At 32.9% G+C, this 27,629-nt stretch overlaps 1 protein-coding gene across 7 annotated transcripts in view; it reads right to left on the minus strand.

The window, feature by feature from the left end:
• The window catches only part of PAN3 (poly(A) specific ribonuclease subunit PAN3), a 161,868-nt gene that overhangs the window by 42,594 nt on the left and 91,645 nt on the right, over nt 1–27,629 (minus strand). For 6 of the 7 annotated variants that reach the window (XM_079138575.1, XM_079138574.1, XM_079138573.1 and 3 more), the window contains 3 exons: nt 8,135–8,382; nt 5,729–5,833; nt 4,884–4,941 (listed from right to left, as the gene is read on the minus strand). In XM_079138575.1, the coding sequence (XP_078994701.1) occupies nt 4,884–4,941; nt 5,729–5,833; nt 8,135–8,382 (411 nt within the window). Of the gene's footprint in view, nt 1–4,883; nt 4,942–5,728; nt 5,834–8,134; nt 8,383–23,226; nt 23,345–27,629 lie in introns of all 7 variants that reach the window. The other variant, XM_079138577.1, reaches the window with a different exon arrangement.

Consider the following 27,629-nt stretch of genomic DNA (forward strand, 5'->3'; position numbering starts at 1 on the left):
AGAAATAGACAGTTATCACTTCAGATAGTAAACATTTTTATTCTATCACTGAATAAAATCAAGACAGAATGTTTCTTCAGACATTTTACTTCATACACAATATATTTTGACATGAATACTTATGTTTTTAAAGCATAAAGAAATTCAAAACAAATCACATTAAGTTGGGTACTATCCTTACATATGTATACATACTTATGTACCTACAAATGTAACAACTGATATCAAAACCAATCTTTGGTTCAGTAAGTACAAGTCAAGGAAAATCACCCCACCTCCACCACCATAAAAATAATTAAGAGGCAAACAGCTAAAGCAGTGCTCAATGAGAGTCAAGAATAGCGAAATTATAGGTGGTATAAATGCAAAAGAAATGGGGAAATGGTTACAGATAGGTATTAGTACGGTCATTCAGTGGAAGTACTATGACTTTAATCCCTGGTAAAATATACAAAGGAGAGAAAAAAAAAAAAAAAAAAAAACCCACCATGCTTTCTATGAAAATTACATTTAAGGCTGGGGGTATAGCTCAGTTGGTAGAGTGCTTGCCTCACAAGCTCAAGGCCCTGGGTTCAATCACCAGCACCACAAAAAAAAAAAAAAAAAAAGAATATGTAATGAATACGGATTTGCTCATGATACACTATTAGGATCTAGAAGCTATATATCTTGAATACCAATTTGGTGCTTCATTTAAGGTCTAAAAAGTTGTACACTAAAATGTATGCAGTGGTTGGTTTCTCTAAAGAGACAATAGACAATTTTATTCCTTTATGCTCACTCTTTTCTAGAATGAACATTTATTAGTCTATAATCTAAAAAGACAAGAAGTTTTCTAATGCTGCAGGATGATTTTGTTTTCCAATTGAAGAGATTCTATTTTATTTAATGGTCTCAAAATACTTGGAAATGCTCACCATATTTTAAGTGGAAAAATTATAACTGAACATGCAGTATATGAGTAGGAAAAAAAGACTGTTAAAACCCTTTACAATAAACATGCTTAATGCTATTTTCATAACATGACATTAACTCTTTATAAAATCCTACAAACAAAAAAATAATCTATGATCTTTAATTAGTAAGAAATACAAGTGAAACTCCATTAAGAAAACTCACTAATTCCAGAAGACAGGGTCAAAATGCTCTCTCTGCTTTTGCAAAATACTTTATGCTCATTATCTCTTAGTTCTCACAACAACCCTTTGAAGTGGGGTTCCCTATTTCATAAATAAGGAAAATAGGAATTACATAGCTCAAAGAGGGACCTAGGATGCAAACCAAGGACTCTGATTTTTCAGTCTTTCTTTTAATTCCTAGATGGCATTTTTGGTTATAGTGTAAAATAGAAAAAATGAATGACACTTTCAAACCTATGTCAAGAGGCATGTTCTACTAAAATAGAGATAGTATAAGGTAAGTATGCACACACATGAATATAGCTTTGAATAATCCACATAATTTCCACAAAGAACACAAATGATGGGATAAATTTTCTTCCCAGCTATTTCCCAAGAAGCACTTAGTATAAGAAGTAATTAAAATGAAATCTAAAAAGGTACTAAGTACGTACTATATATTAGCCAATTTGTATTGATGAAATATGGGTCCTTACCATTAAGAAGCTTAGAGAAGATGAAAGGATACAGATTTATATAAAACATAAAAAAAGGCAATTCATCATGGCACTGATTCTTGAACTTCAACACTCATCAGAATCATCTAGAGGCTTGTTAAAACACAGTTCACTGGTTTCCATGCTGCACTGATGTTATTTTTAATAATATTTTGAGTTGCAGATGGACTCAATACCCTCTTTTATTTATTTACCTTCATATGGTGCTGAACACTGAACCCAGTGCTCACACATGCTAGGCAAGTGCTCCATCCCTTAGCTACAACCACAGAGCCCATTCTGCATTTTTTAAGTGAGCAGATTTGAAGTGGAGCCGAGAATTTATAAATTCTAACAAGTTCCTAAATGATAAAGAAAATGAGGTTGCTGGCTAAGGGACTACACTTTAACAAGCTACACTATGAAATGACAGAAAAGGGAGCCATTCCCAAAGATACAAGGAAAGATCTCGTAAAATAATTGGCATTTTTACTACAAAACTGAAGGATGAGACTGTTTTCAATTGGCTAAAACAAGTGGAAGAGATGAGCAATAGGGAAGTAAACAGGACAACAAACAAGGTCTACATGTGTACACTATGCTCAGGAATGGTGACCTTTCATGTGGTGGGAGCATAAGGTATATACCACAGAGGATGCACAATAGAGATAAAGTTGGAATAGGTGTTCAGGGATTAGATGGTAAAGAAACTTAAATGGCATACTAGAGACTTCTAATTTATTATGCCAATAGTGGTATTCATATCACAAGCGTGACAGAGAATGAGTGAGGGACACAATCAACTAAAAATTAACTACATACACTTATTCTGTAATCACTTTCAAGCAAGTCATGCAGAATTTTATAGGTAATACAAAAAAAGAAGTATCCATCAGTGGAAAACTAAGCATTATCTAAAGAATACATCTCAGGAGTCTGATTCTATGCAATTTATTTTAAGACTGTGAACTACAGGTAACAACAGCACTACAAAATAATTCTTGTCAGTGGAGACTCCGCTAACTTCCTTTGGTATTTGATAGGGACTACACTGAACCTGTAGGTCACTTTGGGTAGCATGGACAATACTGATTCTTCCAATTCATGAATATAGGGTAACCCTTTTTTTGTCCTCTTTCTTATCTTTCATCAAGATTTTATAATTTTCATTATAGAGATATTTCACCTCTTTGGTTAATTCCCCCCACCCCCCTTTTTTTGCAGCTATTGTGAAAGAGATTACCTTCTGATTTCTAGTTCAATTTACTACTGGTGTATAAAATAAATTTACTGATTTTTCTATTTTGATTTTGGATTCTGCAACTTTGCTGAATTTGTTTACTAGTTCTACCAATTTTTTGGTGGAGTCCGAAGTTATGACTTCAGAGTTGAAAATTATCAATTGATGGAAGTGTGAAGTATAAACTAGACAATGTAAACAAAAAAGCATGATTCAAACATTAATAAACGTCAGTAAAATAGTTAAAAGGAGAAAATGAAAAACTCAGAGTCAAGTGACAAAATAAATCATTTATTAAACTGCACTTGAACATAGGTGCGTGGAACTAGATTAACCACAACTTTTAGTTTATGAAACTCAAATCATGTCTTTTTAAGTATTTGTGTGTGTGTGTGTGTGTGTGTGTGTGTGTGTGTGTGTGTGTGTGTAACTTAGTTGTACATTAATTTATTTTATGTGGTTGTGAAAATTGAACGCAGTGCCCCACAGGTGTTAGGCCAGTGTTCTACCACTGAGCTGCAACTCCAGCCCTTAGGTATTCTTAACAATGTAGAAAGCATCTCAAATTTGGCACCCAAAAAAAAAGCTCAGGCCTTCTTCACTTTAACCTATATTTAACTGTAACCTCTCTGCCTTACTTCTCTCCTTTTTATATGATTTTATAACATCTACAGTTATTCCTCAAAAACATATTATGCATGTAATATATATATGCATATGCACATACAAAAATATGAATAAATAACTTTTAGTTATCTAACTTTAAAAGAGGGTATACTGTATATAGTCTCTTGCACTTCACTTTTTTTTTGGGGGGGGAGGGGTGGTACTGGGGATTGAACTCAAGGCCTTGTGCTTGTAAGGCAAGCACTCTACCTACTGAGCTATATCCCCAGCCCCTGTACTTCACTTTTTAACTTACTATATTACTAAGATTCTCTGCATTTTTCCCTGTCAGTATACTTTCCTCATTTTAACTTCTATGTAAAATTCCCCTGACAATATCACTGAATTCTGTTATTTCAAATAATGTCTAATTACAGTTGTAGGATCTATGTGCAACAGGTTTATTTTCTCCTTTGCAACGGCTTTGGCTTATTTTTAATTTCTTTTTTCTTCTGGGGTTTTTGTTTTGTTTTTTGTGGTTGTTTTTGTTTTCTTCTCCTTTCTAACCTTGTACTTCCAATTTCTTTTTCTTTGTCCATTTTTGCCCTGGCTAGGGCCTCAAATATACTTAAATAATTAAGAAAATTTTCTACATGAACACTTCAAACGTCATTACAGTTAAGTTTTCTGCTCATCCAAAGTGGAAAGATCAGTCTTAAGACCCAGCTGTCAGTCATACTCTTTAATTATTTAGCAACTGAATTGACACATATTGGACTATGCTGAATTCTTGATTACAGCTGGGTATTCTGAGATTATTTTGGCAGCAAATATATTCCCACTGTATTATTTATTAAGTTTTGCTAAATTATGCCATATTTAATTTACACAGAGTAATAAGCAAGCCAGGGAAAAAGATTTTAGCACACTGAGAAACATTAACAGTACAGTCTGGAAAAAAAAAAGAAAAATAGGTTTAAATCCTGACTCAGACAGCCACTTACTCTTTGGTCCTCTAGGCCAATTAATTATTTAATCTGTCAATTTCAGTTTTCCTCATATGTAAAATGGAGAGGAAAATAATATGTCACAGAATTTTTGAAGAGGAATAAAGTAAAACAGGTAATCATTAATTGGTATGCTATAGTCTTAGAAATAATAATAACTGCCTTCTCCTTTTGCTTAGCTATACTTTAGTTTCATGAGACAATGATACACTAGTGCATAGTGAAATAAATCACCATGAATCCTAAAATCAACTATTTTTTTAAATAAACTAGAATACTGTGACATGTAAAACTAACTAAAATAAGCTATATGATAAGTACCATCTTGCAATGCTTATTAATCCATAGAACAAGTAGTACTATATAAAAATTCAAATAGACTTTAAAAGGAAGGATGAAGCAATATGCATTTTACCTGGCATATCTGCTTGATCGATTTGAGCCATTGTTATTAAATGTCTGTTGATCAGCTCCTAAGAAAAGTAAATAAGTATATTGATATCTAAGCACAGCCTCTGAAATCTAGACTTCCTAGTATAACTAAATAACTTAAGTAATAATTTTTTGTTATGTGTACTTCTTAATATTGATCGAACAATATTTCTCAATGTTAAAATATCTAAATTCCGGTCCCAGATATAGACCTACCTATAGCTAAAGCTAGATTTAAAAAGCTGTGCTATCCCCAAAGAATGAAGCCAATTTGGTGGCTGAAAACTGAAGGTCTACTACTAAGCTACTCAATAATTCATTCTAAAATCACTATGCTGGTACAACTTGCTTATGGGAAACAAAAAATATTTCTGAGCAACAAAGTTTAAAATAAAATTCTATTCATAATATCTATCTAGCTGCTTACTAAAAAAAAAAACCCACTAAATTATTTTATAAAACCTACTTTTAAAAAATTTTAGCTTTGTTAAAAGAAAGTTTTTTTTTTCTGGGGCAAACTATTTACTCTTAACCTATAACTAGAACTAAGACATTGATTAAACATTAGAAACTACTTAAATCATACACATCAAAGACCCTTTTGATATAAAGGATATGAAGGTAGCCCATTAAAATAGTTATTGTTTTATTCTAAAACACTTATTTAAAATTTTCTTAAAACAGGTTTTCTTAAATAAAATTTATAAATTCTAAATTCTATTTGTGTTAGTGCAGCATATGTGATTAAATAGTCTGATCTGTTCATTTTCCTTTTCTTCACAAAAGTACAGTAGGTACTCATTAGTTCTACAAATTTTGAAAGCATACCTGTCGGAGCTCATCAGCCATGAAGAAGGAAGGTGCATTTGCTTTTGGTTGCATATAAGCAACATGAGGTGCAGTTGGAGGATAAATATGGTAGTTTGGAAATACCTAAAAAAGGTGTGTAGGGGGGAATATAATCATCAATTTTTCTCAAATGGTAGTTTTATTATTGTTTTGATAAAAGTTAATCTTTATATGACTACTAAATTTTGACACATTTAAAATCTTTAAATAACAGTTAATTAATTTTGACACATTTAAAATCTTTAAATGACAGTTAATTAAACAGAGAATAGCTGTTAACAGAATTCTTTCTGAATGAACTATATTTCAATAATCAATTTTAAAAAGTAAATGAGAAAACATTTCTTCAGAAATAATAACATTTAAGCTCTAATGAGAAGGTGAAAGTAGCTCTTTGTCTTTTTCCTTTTGCTTTTCTTTCTCTTTTCTTCCCCACACCTTCGACTCTAGTACTGGGGATTCAACCCAGGGGTGCTCTATCCCTGAGCTACTTTTTATTTTTTATTTTGAGGCAGGGAGGGTCTCGTTAAGTTGCTGAGGTTATCAACTTGATATCCATTGGAGCAGCTGGGACTACAGTTGTGTGCCACCACGCCCAGGGTCACTTTATCCTTTTAACTAAAATATTTGTGTCTTTAAAAACAAATTAAAAAAATAATAAATTCAGTTGTTTTCTGGCATCCTCAGATAAACATTCTGCTCTGAATTTCATTTAGAAAGTGGTTCTGCAATACCTTTAAGTTTTCCTTTAACCTGTAACTGCAGAGAAAATAATACCTCCTTTTTCTTGCTTTGGTTTTCTTTATCAGATAGCATAGTCCAGCTTAATTACCTCAGGCTTGCTACAAGCATATTTTAAAGAATGGTTTGAAGGGGAAAAATTTTTTTTTAAATGTCACACTTAATCTCTGTAAAAATAGCATTCAGTTTTGTGACAGAAAAACCTCTGTATAAATCCCTTCTTTCTATAAATATGATAAAATATAATAAAATGTAATTAACTGCAAAATAAAATACACCAAAACCAGGGTTAAACCACTGATAGAATCTTTACTTAAAAAGAAAAAAGGGAAGTCTCTTTCTCAATTATTTGACCTTCTATTTGGCAAGCTGTTCTGTGATAACTTATAAAGGATTTCTAATGGGGGAGGGAAAAAAAAAAACCCTCACACAATCATTAGTTATTTTTAAGCATTTTACATTACTTACAACTACTTCTATTCATGTTTTCACATTTAATCCTCATAAGGTGGTTGGAAGTACTAGTATTCTCATTTTACAATTGAGGAAACCATCTCAGAACTACAAAAATTTAGGAGTGTCAAAAACATGGTAGAATTAGGCTCTTTAAAAAAAAAAAAAAGATAGAAATCCATTCTCTTTTCCCTCAAATTATCTTTTAGTAAAGAAAAATTGTTGATTTAATTTGGGGAATCGAAATCTGCTTACTGAAATACAAATATGCTTTTCAAATAAATCTATCATCTGACTGTTAAATGTCTATGATTTAAATCAGCTTCCATTATTTTAATGGAACTTGGTTCTCTTACTCATGAGCTCTTCAACTACTATTTTCTGTGCAGTTAAAATTTTTCTTAATGGACAAAATAATGAAGTTTAAAAGGTACGATTCATATAACATAATAATGCTTCTTATCCTCCCAGCCCTCACCAGTCTCTTCTTGCTCCTCTCATTCTTGTTCTTTCTCCCTCCCTCCAGAGCAACACTAATGTACTCTGAGAAGAAATGTGTCCTTCTGCTACGTTGTTCTTCTCTTGGTCTTTTTATTCGTGTTTTTTCTGGGTCTATCTCTTCCTCTTTGTTTAATTCTTTTCTCTCTCCATTACAAGTCTTTTAGTAGCTCTTCCCTTGTCCAGAATCATGGCTCCCTTCGGTCTGAATCTTCTCCCTCCTTAGCAATGACCCACATTACAGCTCCTACCATGTGTCATTCCACTATCCAGAGATGTAGCTGTTAAAATTACTGCCTCTTCTGAGGCAAGAGTTGATCATCAGTTTGCTTTCAATAACAACTGATAAGACACCATCTACTTACTCAACTTCTTCCGAGAGATAGAACTACCCAGTACCCATAAACAAGTCAATAAACATCAATTCTAGCTACCACAAATACTGGGTAACCTCATATGTAAAACGTGCCATGAGGTACTACAATAAAGTATAAATGTAAACTAATATGTGACTAACACCAGATTTGTCTAAAACAAGAATTATTAGGCAGAACCAGATTTATTTGAAAAAATGATTAGACTGAGTAGAAAATGAAATGTTTTTTCATATTTTAATAAAAAGATTCAAGGGGGAGTAACTCCCTTAGGAACTTTCCTAAGAGTATTACAATTCCCTCCTTACTGCAGACATACCATTCCAGTCAAAGGTGCTGGAGTTGTGTCTGTATAGAAGTAAGTGGTCCCACCGACAGTTTCCTTCTGGATCACCTGACCAGAAGATGGAGTCTGAGAAACAGGATTATTAACAGGTGTAGAGGCACTAGAAGGCACCATGTAACTTGCTGGATTTGGAGTGTGACTTCTTCTTCTAGGAGCAGGAGAAGTATGTGGAGTAATCTTGGGGGAATGAAGAGGGGAGGATCCAGCAGACAATGACATTCCTGAGGAAGATGTAAAAAATGTTTTTTAGTATACTAGTAATTGGTTTTAGAGGAAAAAAAATCGGAAAACTATGCAAACATTCATTTGGAAGAAACATCATCTTTAGTAAATTTTAAGTAATGAGATAAATAATAAAATTTTATCTTATTTTGGCTTAGGGAATATTCTGATTAAAGAAAATGCAAACAAGTTTGTTTTCCAGTGTAGTCTTTTCAAAATAAATTGGTCATTTTATTACAGGAATAGTCTCCTCCATATCAAAGTTTACATCAGAAACTTCAATGATAAGTATCACTAAAAATTTAATAAATTAACTTCATGGAAGAGTAGGAAATACCAGAATAGACTCTTTCTACCCTATTAACACAAATGCCACATTCCAAAACAATATTATGTCATTAAAAATTCAAATTACCTAGTAAAGATGTATTAAATTTATTTCAGTCAAATACAACTAACAATTTTTTTTTTTTTTTTTAAAGGCTAAGTTGAAATGTATGGTAGCATTTAAACTACCATATTTTCTTTATTTATACAGCATACTGTTTTTGGTGTCTTTTGGTCTCTAATTCTAAACAGGCATAACATTAAACTGAAAATTGCTGCAGATGCGTACTTTTTTTAAGATAAGGACAACTTAGAGCACCGTTCCAGTCAAAGTTTTACTCAATCACAATCAATAAGAACCCATTATGAGTAGAGCACCCTTTATCATCAATCTGGAGACTGATGATGTAGAAAGGGAAAGGACAAATGCCTTTGCCCTTCAGAAGATTCCAAGCTAACTGAAAAAACAAGACCAAGTCACATGTAAAAGACATAAAATGACTTATGAAAATACTCAGATATAAATTAATAAACTGCAAACTACATGCGGAAATGCAGATGAAATGCAAATTAATTTAAGCCAGGTAGCTAATTAAAGGCTTAAGAGAGGTGATCAGTTCTGAGCAGACACTAGCTATCTAAAGCTACAATTGCACTTTCCAAGAAAATGAGCTTATCTAGGAACTGATTTCTGACTCTTTGGGGAAAGTCTGAACACCTGAGTAATAAGCCACTTTACAATATAAGAAAAAAATTCCGCAAATGTCTTGCGTCCCAGACTTATGACTAACAGTGATTTGAGTTTCAATTTTTAATAATTCACAATATTTCATGACATCAGTTATGTTTTGAGAAAACATAAGCTGAAAACTGAGCTAACACTTATCTTTTTCACTGGATAGTCCTTTGAGCTTTCTAAAGAGCCTCAATTATTTTATCCAATTTTATGAGCAACTAAATTGATAAGGTGAGGTAGATCAGATTATAAACATCACAGATCAAAATTTATATGTAGGGAAACTATGTTATTTATCCAAGAACATATGTGCAAAGTAAACAGCAAAGCCAGGACTGAACCCAACTCCAGATTCACAATCTAGTACTCCCTACTGCTATAACTCAATATCTACTGCATTTACATTAAAATAGGCCAGGAAGTCTCAAGCATGTCTTCCATGTATTTAAGAGAAACTCTGAAAATGTGAAACTCTTAAAAACACTATTTATGAAGAAGTCAAATCAGCATAAATGTGTAAACCTGATTTTTCTTTTTTTAACTGTAGCAGAGCTGGGGGTTTTTTGGTTTGTGTTTTTTTTTTTTTTTTTTTTTTTTTTTTTTTTTTGGACAGTCGACCAGTGATGAGAGAATTTGTATACTAACTTTATATTAAGTATGGCTAAAATTCTTGAGTACTCTCCCTGTGTCAGGCACAAATCCAAGTGCTCCACATATATTAGTAGTTAATCCTCACAACCACCCTGTGAGGTAGGTATACCATATTCTCTTCACAGAACAGGAAACTAACTTAAAGATCAAAGGAATTATTTTAAGGACAAATACAGCTTAGTCAACTAGAGAATCGAGATTTTTAAACTCAGGTCTAATTCTAAGATTGGTGCTTTTAGTCAATATGCTACAGTTGCTCAATTCCTTCTAGCAATGAATACAAAGAGGATCCATACACCTTTTAGTGGCTTTAGTGTGATTATTTAAGCTATTCAGGGAGGGGAAGGGACAGGACGGAGTGATGGAAAACATTATGACCCCATGTTAATTAGCTAATTCAGATAAAAGATACAATCTCTCCTTGTCTGAAAACAAGAAACCGGGTCAGTTATATTAGGATGGCTTTTTTTTTTCTTTCTTTCTTTCTTTTTTTTTTTTTTTTTTTTTTTTTTTTGTGACAGGTTCTCTTTCTCAAGTTAGTCTCAAAATGGTGGGCTCAAGTGATCATTGTACCTTATCCTCCAGAGTAGCAGGGACTATAGGTATGCACCACCACACTCAGTGTTTCTTAAGTCAGAAAAGAACAAACATGCATGGATGATGAAAATTATACTATATACTATCAAGATTTCTCTTAAGAATTTTTAATTTTGTGAAGTTATTTTACTACAAATTTGTAACACTGAAATTTGAGTTCACAATGGAGTTCATTCAGAGCAAAATATGTTCAACAGTAAGCATCACTATCCACAAGGACAAAAGGACATTTAATTTCTACAGCAAGACAAATGAAATTAACCACTAAAATCACTGAAACTCCAAATCTCACCACAAAAGACACAGCTTTGTATCACTGCATATTAACAAACATATTAAAGAACTAAGTAAAAATATCCTCATATCTGTTGGGAAAAAGGTATTCTGTATTCAATACTATGGTGACAATACCATAATGTACCCATTATTAAGTGCTTACATACAACTTAAATTATAAACAGCATGAAGAAACAGAACCACAAAACGGAAACAAATAGTTTAAAATAGGGTGCTGAATTAAAATCAACAGATTCTGCTTAAATCAGGGAATCTGATTCAAAACTTAAAATTCTTAATTAAAAATTACATCTTCCACACTTTATCTCAATGTGTAACCACAGGAATATTTTCCTGAAAGTATTTCAGGAATCTATTTGACATAATAAAATTGAAGGTTTTCTATTAATAATGATGTATATAAAACAGTTCATTCTTTTTCATTAGAGATTTCATCTATAACATACAAATATTCTCTTGTAATTTCCATATGTCCCTATATGAAAGAAGAGCTACCAGTATAACTTATGGTAGCACCCCGATATAACCTGGCACTCAATCAACAGAACACAGGTAATACACAAATGGTTAGCATAAAAGGCATTTTAAAAAAATGAAAATTTGTGTTTAAAATATCCTGAGTTAGAAACATTTGACTTTTGAATTTTAGTTTTTGTATTACTTTTTCTCATTTACTATTAGAATATTTTGGTGACATCACATGTAATAATTGCCATATAACTTCTTAAGTGAAAATTGAGATATTAAAGCCTCAAATATTATATTAACTGCTTCAGAACATTTGAAAAATGCTTCCTGAAAGTTTCCAAATTAATAAAAGACATGAAAAATGCAGGAATATCCACTAGAGAAATTAACCAGAGTAATTAACAAAATAAGAAAATGAGATATAAAAAATTTCAAACCAGGTGTGGTGGCGCACGCCTGTAACCCCAGTGATTCATTTGGGAGGCTGAGGCATAAGGATCCTAAGTTCAGGGTCAGCCCTAGCAACTTAGTGAGACCCTGTCTCAAACTAAAAAATAAGAAGAGTTTGGGAATGTAGCTCAATGAAATGTTCAATCCCTAGTATCAAGGCAATTTATGAAGCAATAGTGTCACACTGTTTTTGGATATAATTCTGTTTCTGGAAACTCCAAGAGAAAAGCACAAAAGACTCTTGTAAATACTAACAAAATTCATGAAAGCAAATGATTACAAAATAAATATATACTAACCAATACTCTTCCTAAATACAAATAATACTATTTCCCAAAAAATGAGAGACAACTAACTTAGACACCCTCTCTCTACCCCTACAAATGTTATGAATAGATAGATAGAACTTTGAGATAAAACACGACACACCAAACTTTAAAATACAGCTGAGATAAAAATAACAACAAAACCTCCACAAGCACAAAATTAAAGCAGAATACGGAGCGCCAAGAGGTTTGGAGAATCACAACCTAGGTCAGACACAGTCTCTAAAGATGAAGATTTAATGCACACATGGGCATAAGAAATAGATCCTTGACTCCATAAAACATGGAGAATGGAACCAAAACCCCTGGGAAAGCAAGGATTCTGGAAAATATGCACTATCATCAGTGAATGTAGGACTATAAAATTTCTACCTATCAGTCCAAAGAACCAAAATGGACAAAAATTTCTCACAGGAGAGAAGAAAAGGAAGAAGATTGACAGATTGGGGTGTTTGAGGAAATGCTAATTACCCTGATCTGACCATTATACATTGTATACAGATATTAAATTATACTGTATGTCATAAATATGAAGAATTATTATGTGTCAATTAAAAATTAAATAAGTGTGTCAATTAAAAATTAAATAAGTGGGGAAGGGAAAAAATAACAGAATGAATCAAACAACATTACTCTATGTAAATTTATGATTACACAAATGGTATGCCTTTACGCCATGTACAAACAGAGAAACAACATGTATCCCATTTGTTTACAATAAAAAAAAATAAAGAGAAAAGGCAACCCCATGTCTAGTCCATACACAGGTATGGAAGAGAAAATTCCCACACATCTCCATGTTATAGGAATCCCAATAGGAAATTAACACCAACTCCTTTGATGAATACTTTCACAAATCCAGGGCATATAGGAACACTCCCAACAAAATAATCCCACTTACAAGAACTCAAAAATAAAATCAGCATACATGACATACTTGAGAATTAGCACCCTATGCACAAAGAACCTCAGATAACAGAACAATTTAAAAGACATTATAAAATATAATTATTACTAAAATGATTAAGGACATAAAAAAAGTACCAAACCTCACAAAAGAATAAGAATTTTTTCTTTAAACTAGGCTTTTAAGAATAAAGAATCTTAAGCAAAATGTTAAAGGGGAAAACCCTTCAACAGATGAGTTACACAGCAAACGAGACACAATCAAAAAGAAATTATAAATCAGAAGGAGTTGAGGAAACTACCAAGAAATAAAACATGAAAAATATGAGAGTGGTTAAGAGACACAAAAGATAGAGTGAACAGGTAAATACACGGGGGGGGGGGGGGGGGGGGGTGTTGCGGAGAAAGAATATTGAAGAAGCAATAGTCAAAGAGAAAAGATTATGATTCTCAAGAATGAGTTCACCACAGAAATTCCCACAAATAAATCCTGAGCAAGAGTTCTGAGCAGATTAGGTAAAAATAAACTCCTTCTAACTAACTGATGTGAAATAGGGACAAGTCGAAAGACAAAGAGAAAAAAACTTAAAAGCTACAGGAAAGAGACAATTATCTTTTTTAAAAAATAAAGTAATTATATTAATAGGAGATTGCATCAGCAACACCAGACAAAGTAAGAAAAGAAGGTAACTTTCATCCTGAAATTTATACAAAATCAGGGGTGGAGGGTGGAACAAAGACTTTGGGAGTTCATCACTGATATCTTCATGATGAAAAACGATTTAATAATCAACTTAGTAAGAAGAAAAGGCCCTCCTAAAAAGGCATGCAAGGCATGCAATGTAAGAATATGGGCAAATTTGAATAAGCACTGATAGTAAACAAGAATTATTAGTCTGAAGTAGGTTAAATATCGAGGGTAGCTAAAATTCTAGATAACTATCATAATGAAAAAGGGAAGGAAGGCTCAAAGTCATTAAAAGTTCTTTTATTGATGCTGGGAGTGTAGCTCCATGGTTGAGCACTTGCCTACCACTGATCCCCACACCAAATCTGTATATTAATATTTTTACTGCCCATTTCTTCAACAATCATATACATAGTGAAGTATGCAAAGTAAAAATCTAGGGGTGACCACTACATAAAATAGAAACAAAATATTTTATATCCAACACCTACTTCATACCATATACAAAAATTTCTTCAAAATGGATCAAAAACCTAAATGTAAGAAAGAAAACCATAAAACTCTAAGACGAAAAAACAGTCATAAGCCATTGTGACCTTCAGTTGAGAAACAGTTTAAGATATGACACCTAAAGCACAAGTAAGGAAAGGAAAAATATTTCAATTGGGCTAAGCTATTTAGGAAGTGAAAAGGCAACTCAGACACAGAAAAATCAAAAACCATAGTGACATACCATTTCATACCCACTAGGATGGCTATGATCAAAAACATGGCTAATAACAATCATCAGTGAGGAGAAACTGAAGCTCTCATACACTGTTGGCAGAAACGTAAAATGGTACAGTTGCCTTGGAAAGCAGTTTACGGTTCCTCAAATTGTTAAACGAAGAGTCACCATACAACCCAGAAATTCCACTACTAGGCATGTTACCAAACAGAAGTAAAAATATATTTCCACACAAAAACTTGTACACATACATTCACAATATCATTTTGCCTAACTGCCAAAAAAGCAGAAACAACCCAAATGTCTATTGATTGAAAACTGGGTAAACAAAATGTATCATCCACATAGTGGAACACTATTTACTCATAAAAGGGAAGGAAATGACACATGCTACAGCATGGAAGAACCACAAAAACATTAAGTACAAGACGATAAACAAAAATGCCACATATTATGTGACTGCATGATTCTGTTTATATGAAACATCCACTTTTTTTCCTTTTTGATGATATGCTGCAGGACTGAACTGAGGCGCACTGTGCCACCGAGTTACATTCTCAGTCCTTTTTAAAATTATTTTAGGGTCTTGTTATATTGTCACGATTCTCCTGCCTCAGCCTCCCCAGTAGCTGGAATTTAAGTATGAGTCAGAGCACAAGGCTACTTAACTATACACTTTTTTGATCACTTGCTGCTGTCCAAACACAGGGCCTCACACATGATAGGCAAGCACTTTACAACTGAACTACATCCCCAGTTAAACTACAAACTTTTAAAGGATGAGTTTTATGATAATTACACCTCCTTGAAATTAACTGATAATTGAATTATTGCTGGGGGCAGGAAAGAAGGGGTCAAGAACATTCCATTAACCCAACAGAAGGAGGCAGAGAGCAATGAAATACAAAATACACACATGCACACACAGACAAAACCCATTTACATTAATTAGCAATAAAAAGATAAAATGTCTGAACATAAACTGAACTAGAAATGAGCAAAATGAAGAAAACATCAAACTGTAACTCACAAAAATAAAAATTAACTTGAACCAAGGAAAATAAATACCTGTACTTACTTGTTATACACGTCAATTCTACTTAAACTAATCTAAAAATACAATGCCAGTTCAACAAAAACAGAATTGTAAAAAACTAATTTTTTTTTACAAACTAATTATACTTGTGTGGAAAAACACTGAGAATAGTCAGTAAAATTACAGGAAAAAGGGAAGAAAAACCTTAGGAAAATAAAATATAATGGAGAAAAAAAAGTAGAGTATTAACACTAATTAGACATTAAAAAGCAATCCAAACTATAGTAATAAAGATGTCTGATAGAACCTGATATGAATAGTAGATCAATGAAACAGGTTAAGGGCACCAAAATCAATCTCAAACACATATGAAGAAGTAAATAAAAAAATAAAGGTGGTAGTTCAAACTTCAGGGGAGAATATGAACTACTCAATAGCCCAGAATATGAACTTCTCAACCCCAGGCATCACAAAATGACAGAATAAATAAAGATGTAGTTAGGTATGGTGGTGCACGCCTGTAATCCAGTGACTTGGGAGGCTCAGGTAGGAGGATCACAAGTTTCAGGCCAGCCTCAGCAACTTAATGAGACCCTGTCTCAAAACAGAAAAGCTGGGAGTGTAGCTCAGTTGTAGAGCACTCCCATGTTGAATCCTCAGTGCTCAAGAAAATAAATTTATACATAAACAAAGATATAGTTATTTAGAAAAAAAAAAATCAACAAAAGTGAATCTCCTTTACATTCATCACACCCACATAAATTTCACATTATATTCAGATTGAATATTTAAGTTTAAAATGAAAAGGCTCTAAAAGACTATTTTAAAAACATAATATTGTTAAAACCACATAAATTCAAATTCTTAAAAAGTAAATGTTCATTTTAATTTTGAAAACACACAAATTTTTACAGAGCAAAAAGATATTTGCAGTACTACTTAATAAAAGGGCTATTCTGCAGAAGATACAGTTCTTAAAAGTCATTAAGAAAACAGCATTCAATAGAAAAATGGACAGATTATATAACCACCCAATTTATAGAAAAACAAATGCCACAAACATGTGAAGATGCTGTGTACTGACAAAGAGATGCAAATTAAAACTAGATTATCACTGGTCTCAGATAGGCATAGATTAAAAAGTTTAATTAGACAATAATTAAAAAGGTGATTGACATAAACACCATCACACACTTGACATCCTTTTAGATAATTTAGCAATACCTATCAGCTAAAACTTTACTGTCATGATAACTGTAAAAATTTCAAATGAAGAAAGCAAAAAAATGAGAAATGAAAATTGGGAACACCAAGATTGGAAATCCTGTCTTGCTCATCTTTGTTACCTATTAGGAGTCACTAAATAGATATCATGAATGAATGTTAAGGTAACATGAATAAATGTTAAGGTTATTTTTAAATCCATTCCAGAATATAACAAAAGTAATATTTTCTTCAGAGAGTTAAAAAGGTTGTCCCCTCAGAAACAAAGGTATCTAAGATCTCAGAATGTAGATCATCCAAAGTTAGAAAACATAAAGAACATTCCTTTTACAACCAGGAGTAAAAGAAAAAATATCAACTATGATCACTCCTATATAACCCATAGTAGCCAGAAGACAACAGAAAAACTATTGCAAGGGGGGAAAGAAAACTGACCAAATACAAGAATCCACATAATTTTAGAAATAAGAGTTACAAAGGCACAAAAATATAAAAGTTAACATATCTATACTGGAAATAACTGAATAGAAAAATTTTGTATTAAAAGAAACCAATTATGATTTCCACAAATATTACACAGCATTTAAGAATCAACCTAATAAAATGTGTTAGATCTGAAAATTATAAAACTTCATTGACTGTTTTAATATATTAAAGACGACTTGGAAAAAAGTTGTGGAGAGATGGAACCCATATTCACAAACATGAAGACAATCTTGTACAGAGGAGGATTCCGTTCAAATTCTCTGGAGATCTCTACAACTTCCCTGAGGACACCACTTGTTTCATCTCCTAAGCTGCTTTCTCCTGAAGCACACCGTCAACAGCTCCCCTTGCCAACACCAAATTCTCTAAACTATAACATCATAGTAAAGTCTAATTCATTCTGAATTATCTTCTTACTCAATATTTTCTTGATACCCATACTTGAAAATGATTCCCACTGTTTTGTTCTTATCTATTTGCAGGGAAGAACCGTGTCTAATTCTGTATTCCCATCTGTACATATAACACATTGTCAGCACAAAACAATTTTGCTGAAAAGAAATGGATATAAAGGTGATTTTTTTTCTTTACTGGCACCAACAACCAAAACACTGAATTATCAAGAATGGCAAATGTCATCACTTGAAGTACTGAGTATAACAAGAAACTAGGAACAGGAAAAAAAAAGTAAAGGGTCAAACTATTAAATGACACCCATGTCAGTCATCTCTATCTAAAGGCAAATGTGAATCAACTCATCACTACAAAATAGAGAAATGTGAAAGAATCTGGAGTAAAGCATATTCTTCTGACAGAGGAATGTCTTCTTATTCCAACATTACTTTTCCCAGGTCACTGCAGCCTGGATAAACCTAGGGTTATGCTACAATTTTAACAAAATTCCAACAACCAAACTAAATCCTCAATAACAATTAACATGTCTGACCATACTGAATAGTTTAGATTATAAATTAACAAAATATATTTCATTATGAACATATGAATTTCAGCTGAGGTCAAATAGAGGCAGCATCATCTTTATAACAAGAAGATCAATATTTAGGGCTTTATCCAAAAGAAAAAAAATCATACTAAAGAACTTACATTGTCATACTCAGGAAAGGAATACAAAAAAACAAAACTACTAATACAAATACATCCCCTAAAGTCAATCGGCACACAGTTGTAGCTCCAAACACACTGTATTTACATCCCTATATTTTAACAGAGCTTAAAATGTGTTAAAGCATTAATAAATTGTTCACTTTGACTTTCCTCATGTTAAATCAAAGGGTAGGTATATAAAGTCAACTCCAAAATTGACTTCAGACCACTTCTCTCCCTGACTTGCTATTTTAGTACTTCAGAATCAAGTTTAGTTTCTGACCCCATTTCTACCACTAGCTCTTAGCAAAAGGAGAAACTGAGTTTAAGGAAGGTATTTCAGTGTAATTACCATTAGAATTAAAAGTATGGATGCAGTCAGGCCCAGTGGCACAGGCCTGTAATCCCAGCAACTCTGGAGGCTAAAGTAGAAGAAGAATGGCAAGTCTGAGGCCAGCCTGGAAAATTTAGGCAGACTCTCAATTTTTTAAAAAGGACTGGGGACATAGTTTAGTGACAGCACGAGTCTGGGTTCAATCCCCAGAACCACAAAAATGGAGGGAAAAAAGTTTGGATGCCAAGGAGATATTTACAATTGATATATAACCACACTGTATGCAGGGTAGCAGTCTATTGCAGAGAACTTCCTGAAATAAGATATTAAAAAGTTACACCATAATATCAGAAAATGCACTGAACACCCTGGGTTCATGATTACCATAAAAGTAAAGCTGCTTCACAATACAATTCTTAAAGCTCCTCAGTAAATTAAGTAACAAAATTCCTTAATTGGAGATCCCCAAGACCTCATTCAGAAATTTGCTAGAATTCACAACTCAACATATACTAGGATTCATGTCTTAAGCTAAATTAGGGCAACACAGTAAACAGTACAAGGCCAAGAAAAAAGAAACAGGTAGGATCTAGAGGACTTCATGGAGAGCTTTCTATGCTCTTCCCCACCAGGAAGTGTCACACAGCATACCCTCTGCATCTAGTAATGTGTACTGTCTGTCTGCTAAGAGATACCGTTAGAGGCAATACCTAAAGTTTTTATAGTGAAATGGTCGCAAGGGCACCCTCTTACAGCATTTGCCAGAATTCCAAACTCCTGGAAATAAAGGTGTACAGCATAAATCACATTGTTTGTAGAGGGAAAGTACAGTAAACCACCCTTACCAGTGAAGGAACAGTGGGAAAAATAAAAAATTTAATTTCTCAGACATCAGGTGAGAGCCAAGCTAACAAGCAGGCTTTTTTAAGGATAGCAGCCTTTAGCCTGCTAACTTATTTCTGCACAGGCATCATCAAGTGTTTCTAGTACAGTCACCATCTTTTCATAACTCTGCTCTATAGTGAATATTGTTATAGAGAAATACAAAGGCAAAAGTTTTATTTTGATTATCTGATCACAGGCCTTTGAGAAAACCAGTTTAAAAAAGTAGAAAATACTTGTTATAGCACTGAATATATTCCACTACCATATATCCTTACACATTTAGAAAACTGTTACATATGTTAGTGATGTATATACTCCATGGTTAGAAAAAGCAGCAGACAAAATATAGTTCCTATAGGAAGGATATGAACCTGTGTGTTTCATCAGCTACCTCTCCAGTATCTCTACTACCTAAATATATACACTAATGAAACAAGTTAAGCCTTAGAATAATATTTCAACTATTAACATTATATAAAATAGCAATATCATTAGTTATGCTCATTTTAGCTTTTGGCATATTAAAATTATAAAGCCCACTAAAAACTTCACTAAATAATTTTTAGACTTTTAGAGCAATCCTGAAGAACATCTTGTCAATGATTTGGTGTGTGCATCATAAAAACAACTGCTTTCAATTTCAATAGCTTAAAAATTATTTACAGCCATTGTCACAGAAATTCTAGTTCTGGAAAGTACCCCAAAGAAATAACCCTAAAACTATCCAGGGAGATATTTATAATTAAGATAAATGTGTATGCACACAAAGCATACACATGTATGCTGGTTTTCTAAGTTGTAGATGGACCTAATACCTTGATGAAATTAATTTATTTTTATGTGGTGCTGAGGATCAAATCCAGTGTCTCCCATGTGCCAGGCAAATGTTCTACCACTGAGCTACAACCCCAGTCCTATATGTTGCTTTTTAAAAGGTAACACTAACTGAGGATGTACCTCAGTGATAAGACTGCTTGCCTCGCATGCTCAAGCCCTGGGCTGGATCTGCAGCCCCACACCAATAAAACAAAAAGGGGACTTAAAAAAGACTGACAACTTAAAATTAGAGAAAATACTACCCAATAAGTTTATTAGTTGTAAGAATGGTTTTAAGAGAAAAAAAAGCACACAAATCATGTTTTAAAATGTGCATTTCCTCCCACAGTACAGTTACTTGATTGTTAGGAAATACAGAAAACTTGTTTGAAAACTTAATAACTTTCCCTACAATAAAATGGATTTCTTACAAGCTTATCTTTTGAGTAACCCTGAATATATATTTGAGCAAATTCAAGTTATCATTATTATCTTAGAGAATATAAAATTTTAAAAACCTAAATTTAGAAATCCTTAGTCACTATTTTTGCTTCAAAATAATCACCCCATTGTATGAGTCCTCATTAAATTCATAATTATCTTTTGTAACAGAATTAAAATTAAGAACCTAATTTATGAATCTGACAATAGTTTGAACAGAATCTTTTTTTTTTAAACTTTCAATTTTTAAACCAGCAGTAGACCAAGACTTACTTTCTTTTCACAAATTGCACAACTGGGGCTGAGCATACTTCAGGTAATTTTTTCAGTTAGTAATGAAAGAAATGAGACGTGAGATTTAGGTATCCTGAATACTAATACAGCCTTGTGTGTAGCACCCTCATGATGTTGGATTTAATCTCCAAACCCTAATGGCTATGTAAAACACTACTGTTACAGTACAAAGAGAAAAATGTGATCAAATACAGAAGAACTGTTAAAATTTCTGAACATATCCAGAAATATCAAAGTTGAAGGAGGCTGATATGATCAATTTAAACATTTGTTAAAGTTTCTGGTACTCTGCAATAAGCCTGTAAATTAATTTGTAAGTCCTAAAGATCTAGGTACTATAAAAAGAAACAAGTTACTATGAAGCTAAGTATAATTGCTACAGATAAGAATGATTCAGCAGAGGATCTTCCAATTTAAAGACTAGATTAAAATTCTGGATTAGAATTTAAGCGTATCTGAAGAATCCTAGTAATGCAGATAAATGTTTGGAACTTTTCCCTAAAATTTTTTAAGATGTATGAATTTTGATTTTTTTTTCTTCCCAACATGCTATTATTAAATTGATGGTATACATGTTTAAAGAAATGCTAACTTAGAATCCAGGAACATGAAAAACCTTGATTAAGACTTTGGTCACTTTTCTGCCCAATGAGACTAACTGGCACAATATTTCTTCAAGATACTGTCATTAAGTTAAAATTTTTAAGTCAATATTTATATTGACTATTTTAAATTGGGAATATTTTGCCATTCCTTTTCAGCCACTGGATGGAGTGAGAAAAGAAAGTTTAAATGGAAACAAAGATTGGGAAAAACAACATATAAGCATGTGTATGTTTTAACTGTGGATCTAATTCCAGAACAGATTGTACAATATAAAACAAATCACCCCACCATCAAAAAAACTTCAACGAAATGACAAAGTAAAAGCTAATACTAGCCTTTACTTTGTTCCCATAATAATTTCATTTTTCAATCAAATTCAGCTTTTCAAATAATTCTTAAAACTGGCTTAAACTGTTCTTAAGAGCACCATGAACATGATTAAGCACTATGATTAAGAAGATCACAATAATCATGCAAATTAGTGAACCAAAGTAGAATATATATAATCCCATTTGTTTAAAACCCAATTTTTCAAATTTGCATGTTAGAAAACTACATGCATCTCTAGCCTAAAAGATGTTTAAAATAATCTACTTATATATGGGCTGGGTAAAATTCACATTATTCCTATATATTTTAAATAATACTTTCAAATATCTAAAATAAAATTAATATATTTGTCCCCCTGCTTGTTTTCACAAGTCTTCAAAAAGACAACCCAAACTACCCCTACAAAATTTACTACAGCCTAGAAAGTTAAGGTCTGAAGACCTTACTACAAGTCTTCAAAAAGACAACCCAAACTACCCCTACAAAATTTACTACAGCCTAGAAAGTTAAGGTCTGTGGCATTTTAAAATTTCTCATATTCCACATAAAAAATCATCAAACATTATAATAAATCTCATTTCCTCAAATACTGATATAAAAATTTTATAAAGCTTAAAGATAAAAATTGTCTAATTATTACCTTATTAATATTTGACATTTATTATCAAAAAAGCATGTTACAATATTAGCCATAAACTGATATATGTAAACTGATCACTGATTTAGTAAATTTATACTAATCAAATTAGGTTCCACTTCATCCTAGATGTTTCAAGTCACAAAGATGAAATACCCTAAGTGCCAAAAGGTTTACTTGAGAGAAATGTCCATAACCCCATGTGAAAAAAGGGTAACTTAAATTCATAACTGCAAAAATCCTATGCTGACCTCTCAGGACATAGAAATTTTAGTTGGTAACAAATAGGAGCGAACTTTCTACACTTTAAAGAATTGTTCCATGATGTTTGGTGATGAAAACAGAGTCAATAAGAATATTGGTGTTAATCGCCAGAACTGATTCTTTCACAAACCCTGTTTTCACAACAGCAACCCCTTGGCTTAGGGGAATTAAAAGTTGCTGAACTCAACAATCCCTTCAGTTAAACAAACAGACCCCTCATAGAGCTGTCCAACGCTGCCCAAACTATCCATCCTTTAGTCGAATCAGTCAGTTTCATGAATTGTAGGATTTATCTTCAAGTCCAGTGCTGACTCAGAGGGTAGCTTGTTCCCTAGAGAAAACAACCAACAAAAATCAGAACAGCTACTGCTCATAAGCTCTTTCAACACCCAAGTGGAAAGGACAAACTTATTGGGTCCAAAAATATAGTTCAACTTCCTTTCAACTACAGAAGTAGCCAATGAACTGTTGGCAACTACATGCCACAAGCAGTTCTTGGTTAAAGCTTTCACCAAGTTACAGCAAGAATATTAAATAGCCAACAAAGTTTATGAGAAAAGCTATCACACAAATCATATGGTTTCTCACTGAGGAAGAAATATGTAGGGAATATAAATGACAAGCATTTTGTAGGCTAAAGCTGGTTTTGTTTTACTTTCTTTATCTTAAAAGCTGCTTTCTAGTGTATGTGTTGGGGTGGGAGGAATTAAATGACTCCACCCGGAAGCAGCTGACATAGCTAGAGTAGTTTTGCTTAATGTCATACATAATAAACTAGTGAAGTATTACATAATTCCTTAAATGCAAGGCTCTCATTCAGTAATTAAGGAAAAGTATTCTGAATCAAAGGCTAAAGAGTAACATTGTTTCAAAGTCTAAAACAGTGACTTGCCTTCCTTAACATGTCTAAGCCAACAAAACAAAACAACAAAAAAGAAAATCAAAAAACTCAAAACTCATAGCCTTTGAGTTTCAAGATACATCACAACAAAATAAAAGAGGCTTTGTGTTTTTTGTTTAAATTTATGATTACACAAATGGTATGCCTTTACTCCATGTACAAACAGAGAAACAACATGTATCCCATTTGTTTACAATAAAAAAAAAAAACTATTATGGGTAAGGCAGGAGGGAGGAAAAAAACTGGAAGAAGAAAGAAAATCAGTTTAAACTCATCTCAAAACAATGTAATATCATTTGTCCTTTCTCTAAAGGGTTTCCATACAACACATTACTCAAGATTGTGTCCAGAGAGAATCATGGAGACTACTGGTATAATTTTTCATTTTATAAAAATTTATCAATGCTATTAATTAATAAAATGTAAAATATGCCCTAACTAAAAATATCCTTGTCATTTCCACGTTCTAATATGAAAAATTCTTGCTACTCAGCTAATAAATCTCAATGCCTCAGATCTCAGATTTGTGGAGGACTTTACAGTAGTAACCATACATTGCTTGAAAACTACTCATTCAAATATAGGCATAGAATATTTTGGTGATTAATGGCTTTTGGTTTTTTGGGGTTTTTTTTAAATGCCTTGCTGATTCCCCATTTTCCCAGCCTATTGTAACTTGAGTTCCAGGAAAAAATAAGGGCTAAAGAGTGAAGATTTCCACTGTATGCATATACTGCATGTTACATACTATCCATAGGAAAATGACACTCATAATTTTCTACATTTTGTAGTTCAAATGAGATCTCTCTATTGAGAAAAAGTAGAAGCCTCACCGTTTTCTTAACTGTCTATTGGTAAACTCTCTCCTAAGAAACAAGCTTTCTTTGCCAGTGGTTTAAAAACAGTGCTAGGTTTACAGAAATGATTCAATGTACAGCAAGTACTTGATTTCAATTTTTAATCTACTTTCTACTACTTATTAAATCAACAAAACACAAATGCAGACCCCAATTAACATGCATTTGTTTTTTAACATGCCAACACTAACATACTTAATTTGTGTTGGATTAGGTTATCTTCATGAAGACCTCAAACTAAAACCTCTCTCCTGGACTCCGTACACATATATAGATTCTTTTATTTGAAAGTTAGTGATTCTGCAATAATCTTTATTTAAATGCACAAGTACTCAGATAAAATGGAATAAACAATCCATGTGAATTATGATTCTTGTGTTACTACATAACAAAAAAGAAATACAGAAAAGGAGACTGAGGAAAGTAAGACTAATTCTTACCTTTCACCCAACAATTTCAAGCTACTGTATTCAACAAAATACTATAAAGCATTATTATTCTCTCTTAATATCTTTGAGTTAGTGTAATAAGCCTGACTCTGTAAATGCCAGTATTATCTGCATTATATAATTTAAAATATGGGATATTTTATATAGACTTCATGAGAGTTCTGTTGCATTAAAAAAAAAAAAAAAAAAGTTTGAAAACCACTGCTCTAAGCTCTAATTCAGTTTTGGTATTCCTGGTTCACAGGTTCCCTAGGGGTAGAAATGGTAATTTGGTCTTAAGATTTGGTTGTCTGTTCCTGATAAAAAGAGATGTTATATTCCAGTGCATCTTTCCAGTTCCTTCTACTAGTCTCCTCTCCCCCAAATATGACAATCCCCAAAATACAATGTGTCAAATTCTAGGAAGTTAATGGCAAATAAAATTGTACTTTAAATACTCTTGTCTCTATGCCATTTTCTGTTATTTTCCCCATGTTCTAACCCTTTCTAACCTTTTCGCATGCCTAGCAATTCTAATTTTAAAATGAAATATTACTGCTTGAATATTTCAGAGATAGTTATTCATCACATCACACAAATTACTTAAAAATATTAATTTGAAGAGATAAATCAAAAGAAGTAACTAAGAGCCTAATAGTTCTATGAACAGAACTATCCATGTGAACTAAATAATTATAGTTTAAACTGTCATGTAGGATCATCGACCCTTGTATGATTCTGACATTTAGGTCTGATATTTAGCCAATATGTACTGGTACCAAGGACACTCTTAAAAAAACAAAACAAAGCAACAACAACAAAAAACAAACCCCACAATACCAAATCGCAAATGACCCTGCCCTAACCTAGCTTCTCCAGGCAAAAATCCATGGACTTCTCCACAATCAGCATTTAAGGGTTATTCCAGCAGGAAAAAAACAGCTCCCAGCCCCCTAGTTTAGTATCATGCCTATTGCCTAACTGGGATATTCTTTAGATCTGTTCAATCTCTACCTAACTCAGATTGCATTACTTTTTCAAAGTCACTGACTGAGAATATTTCTCTATTATGTTAAATTGGTTAAAACAAATAGGAAAAAAAAAAAAAAAAACAATCCATCTCAAATATTTCCTTTCCCATGAAACGTTATCCCCTGTATATCCTCATTAAAATCAGATGAAATTCACCATCCTTCAAATTTTCTGGCATCTTAAACTTTATTTCTCTAGAAGTAAAAAGGTATGTCTGTATCAGAATCTCCTTTGGATTTTTTTTTTGGGGGGGAGTACCAGGGATTGAACTCAGGGGCACCACCTGACCACTGAGCCTCATCTCCAGCCCTATTTTGTACTTGAGAGACATGGTGTCTCACTGAGTTGCTTAGTGCCTCACTGTTGCTGAGGCTGGCTTTGATCTCGAGATCTTCCCACCTCAGCCTCTCAAGCCACTGCACTGGACCTCTTTTGGATAGTTATAAAAACACAGATAAAGCCCAATGCTCCTAATCTGAAGCTTCTAATTCAGTGGGCTTAGATGCGGATAGTGGAATCTGTATTTTCAAATCAACACACGTAATTCTATCTTTACTACATAGGGAAGCTTCCTGGAACCACTATAGAAGGCCAGGTACTGAGAAAGGTTCTAGGAACTTGAGAAGTAAAACCTGGGGTTCGTCTCACACTTAAGGTACTTAAAATCTTTCAATTTTAATATTTACTAAAAATCTCCATGTGAGATCACAATAATGGACAAAATGATAAAAATGCCTCCAGAAGCACTTTAGTGGAGAAAATTACCATATGTAAAACTAACATACAGATAAAAAAAAAAATCTAAAAAATTTTATAGGGTACTGAAAATACTATAAAAGTAAAATTTTGAAGCTATTAATAAGGTCTGAAGAAGCAGAAATAGCACTGTGGAAAAAAGCATTTGATTTTAATCAGTGAAAAGTAAGTAAGATCTCAAGAAACAGGAGTTTTCCACGTAGAAAAGCCCCACTGAAGACAAAGATAGGAAAAAGGCTGACCATGTTCAAATACATATCCTTAAAGCAAAGGATTTGCAATTGATAGTAAAGTAAGTTTGACATGAGGTAGACTGGAAGAGTCTAGGCTTCAGAATATTCAGAAAAGAAAGCTGGTAGTGTTTACTAATGTAGTAGTGCCCCCTTATCCTTACAGGTTACATTCCAAGACCCCAGTGGATACCAGAAACTGGGACAGTACCAAAACCTATAATGCAATGGCTTTTCTATTTTAACAAAGTTTTCATGCACTGAGGCCATAACTTTTGCAAATTTAAGGTACAACAGCAAAACTAGAATTGGTTTTTTTTCCATCTTCACAATTTCCCAGATGGATGATTCACTCTTTGTGATAGATCTTTTAGCAACCTTAGCATATAATTATTCTTTCTTTCCTGAAAAC

This window comes from Sciurus vulgaris (assembly GCF_902686455.1).
Source record: "Sciurus vulgaris genome assembly, chromosome: 4".
NCBI lineage: Eukaryota > Metazoa > Chordata > Mammalia > Rodentia > Sciuridae > Sciurus > Sciurus vulgaris.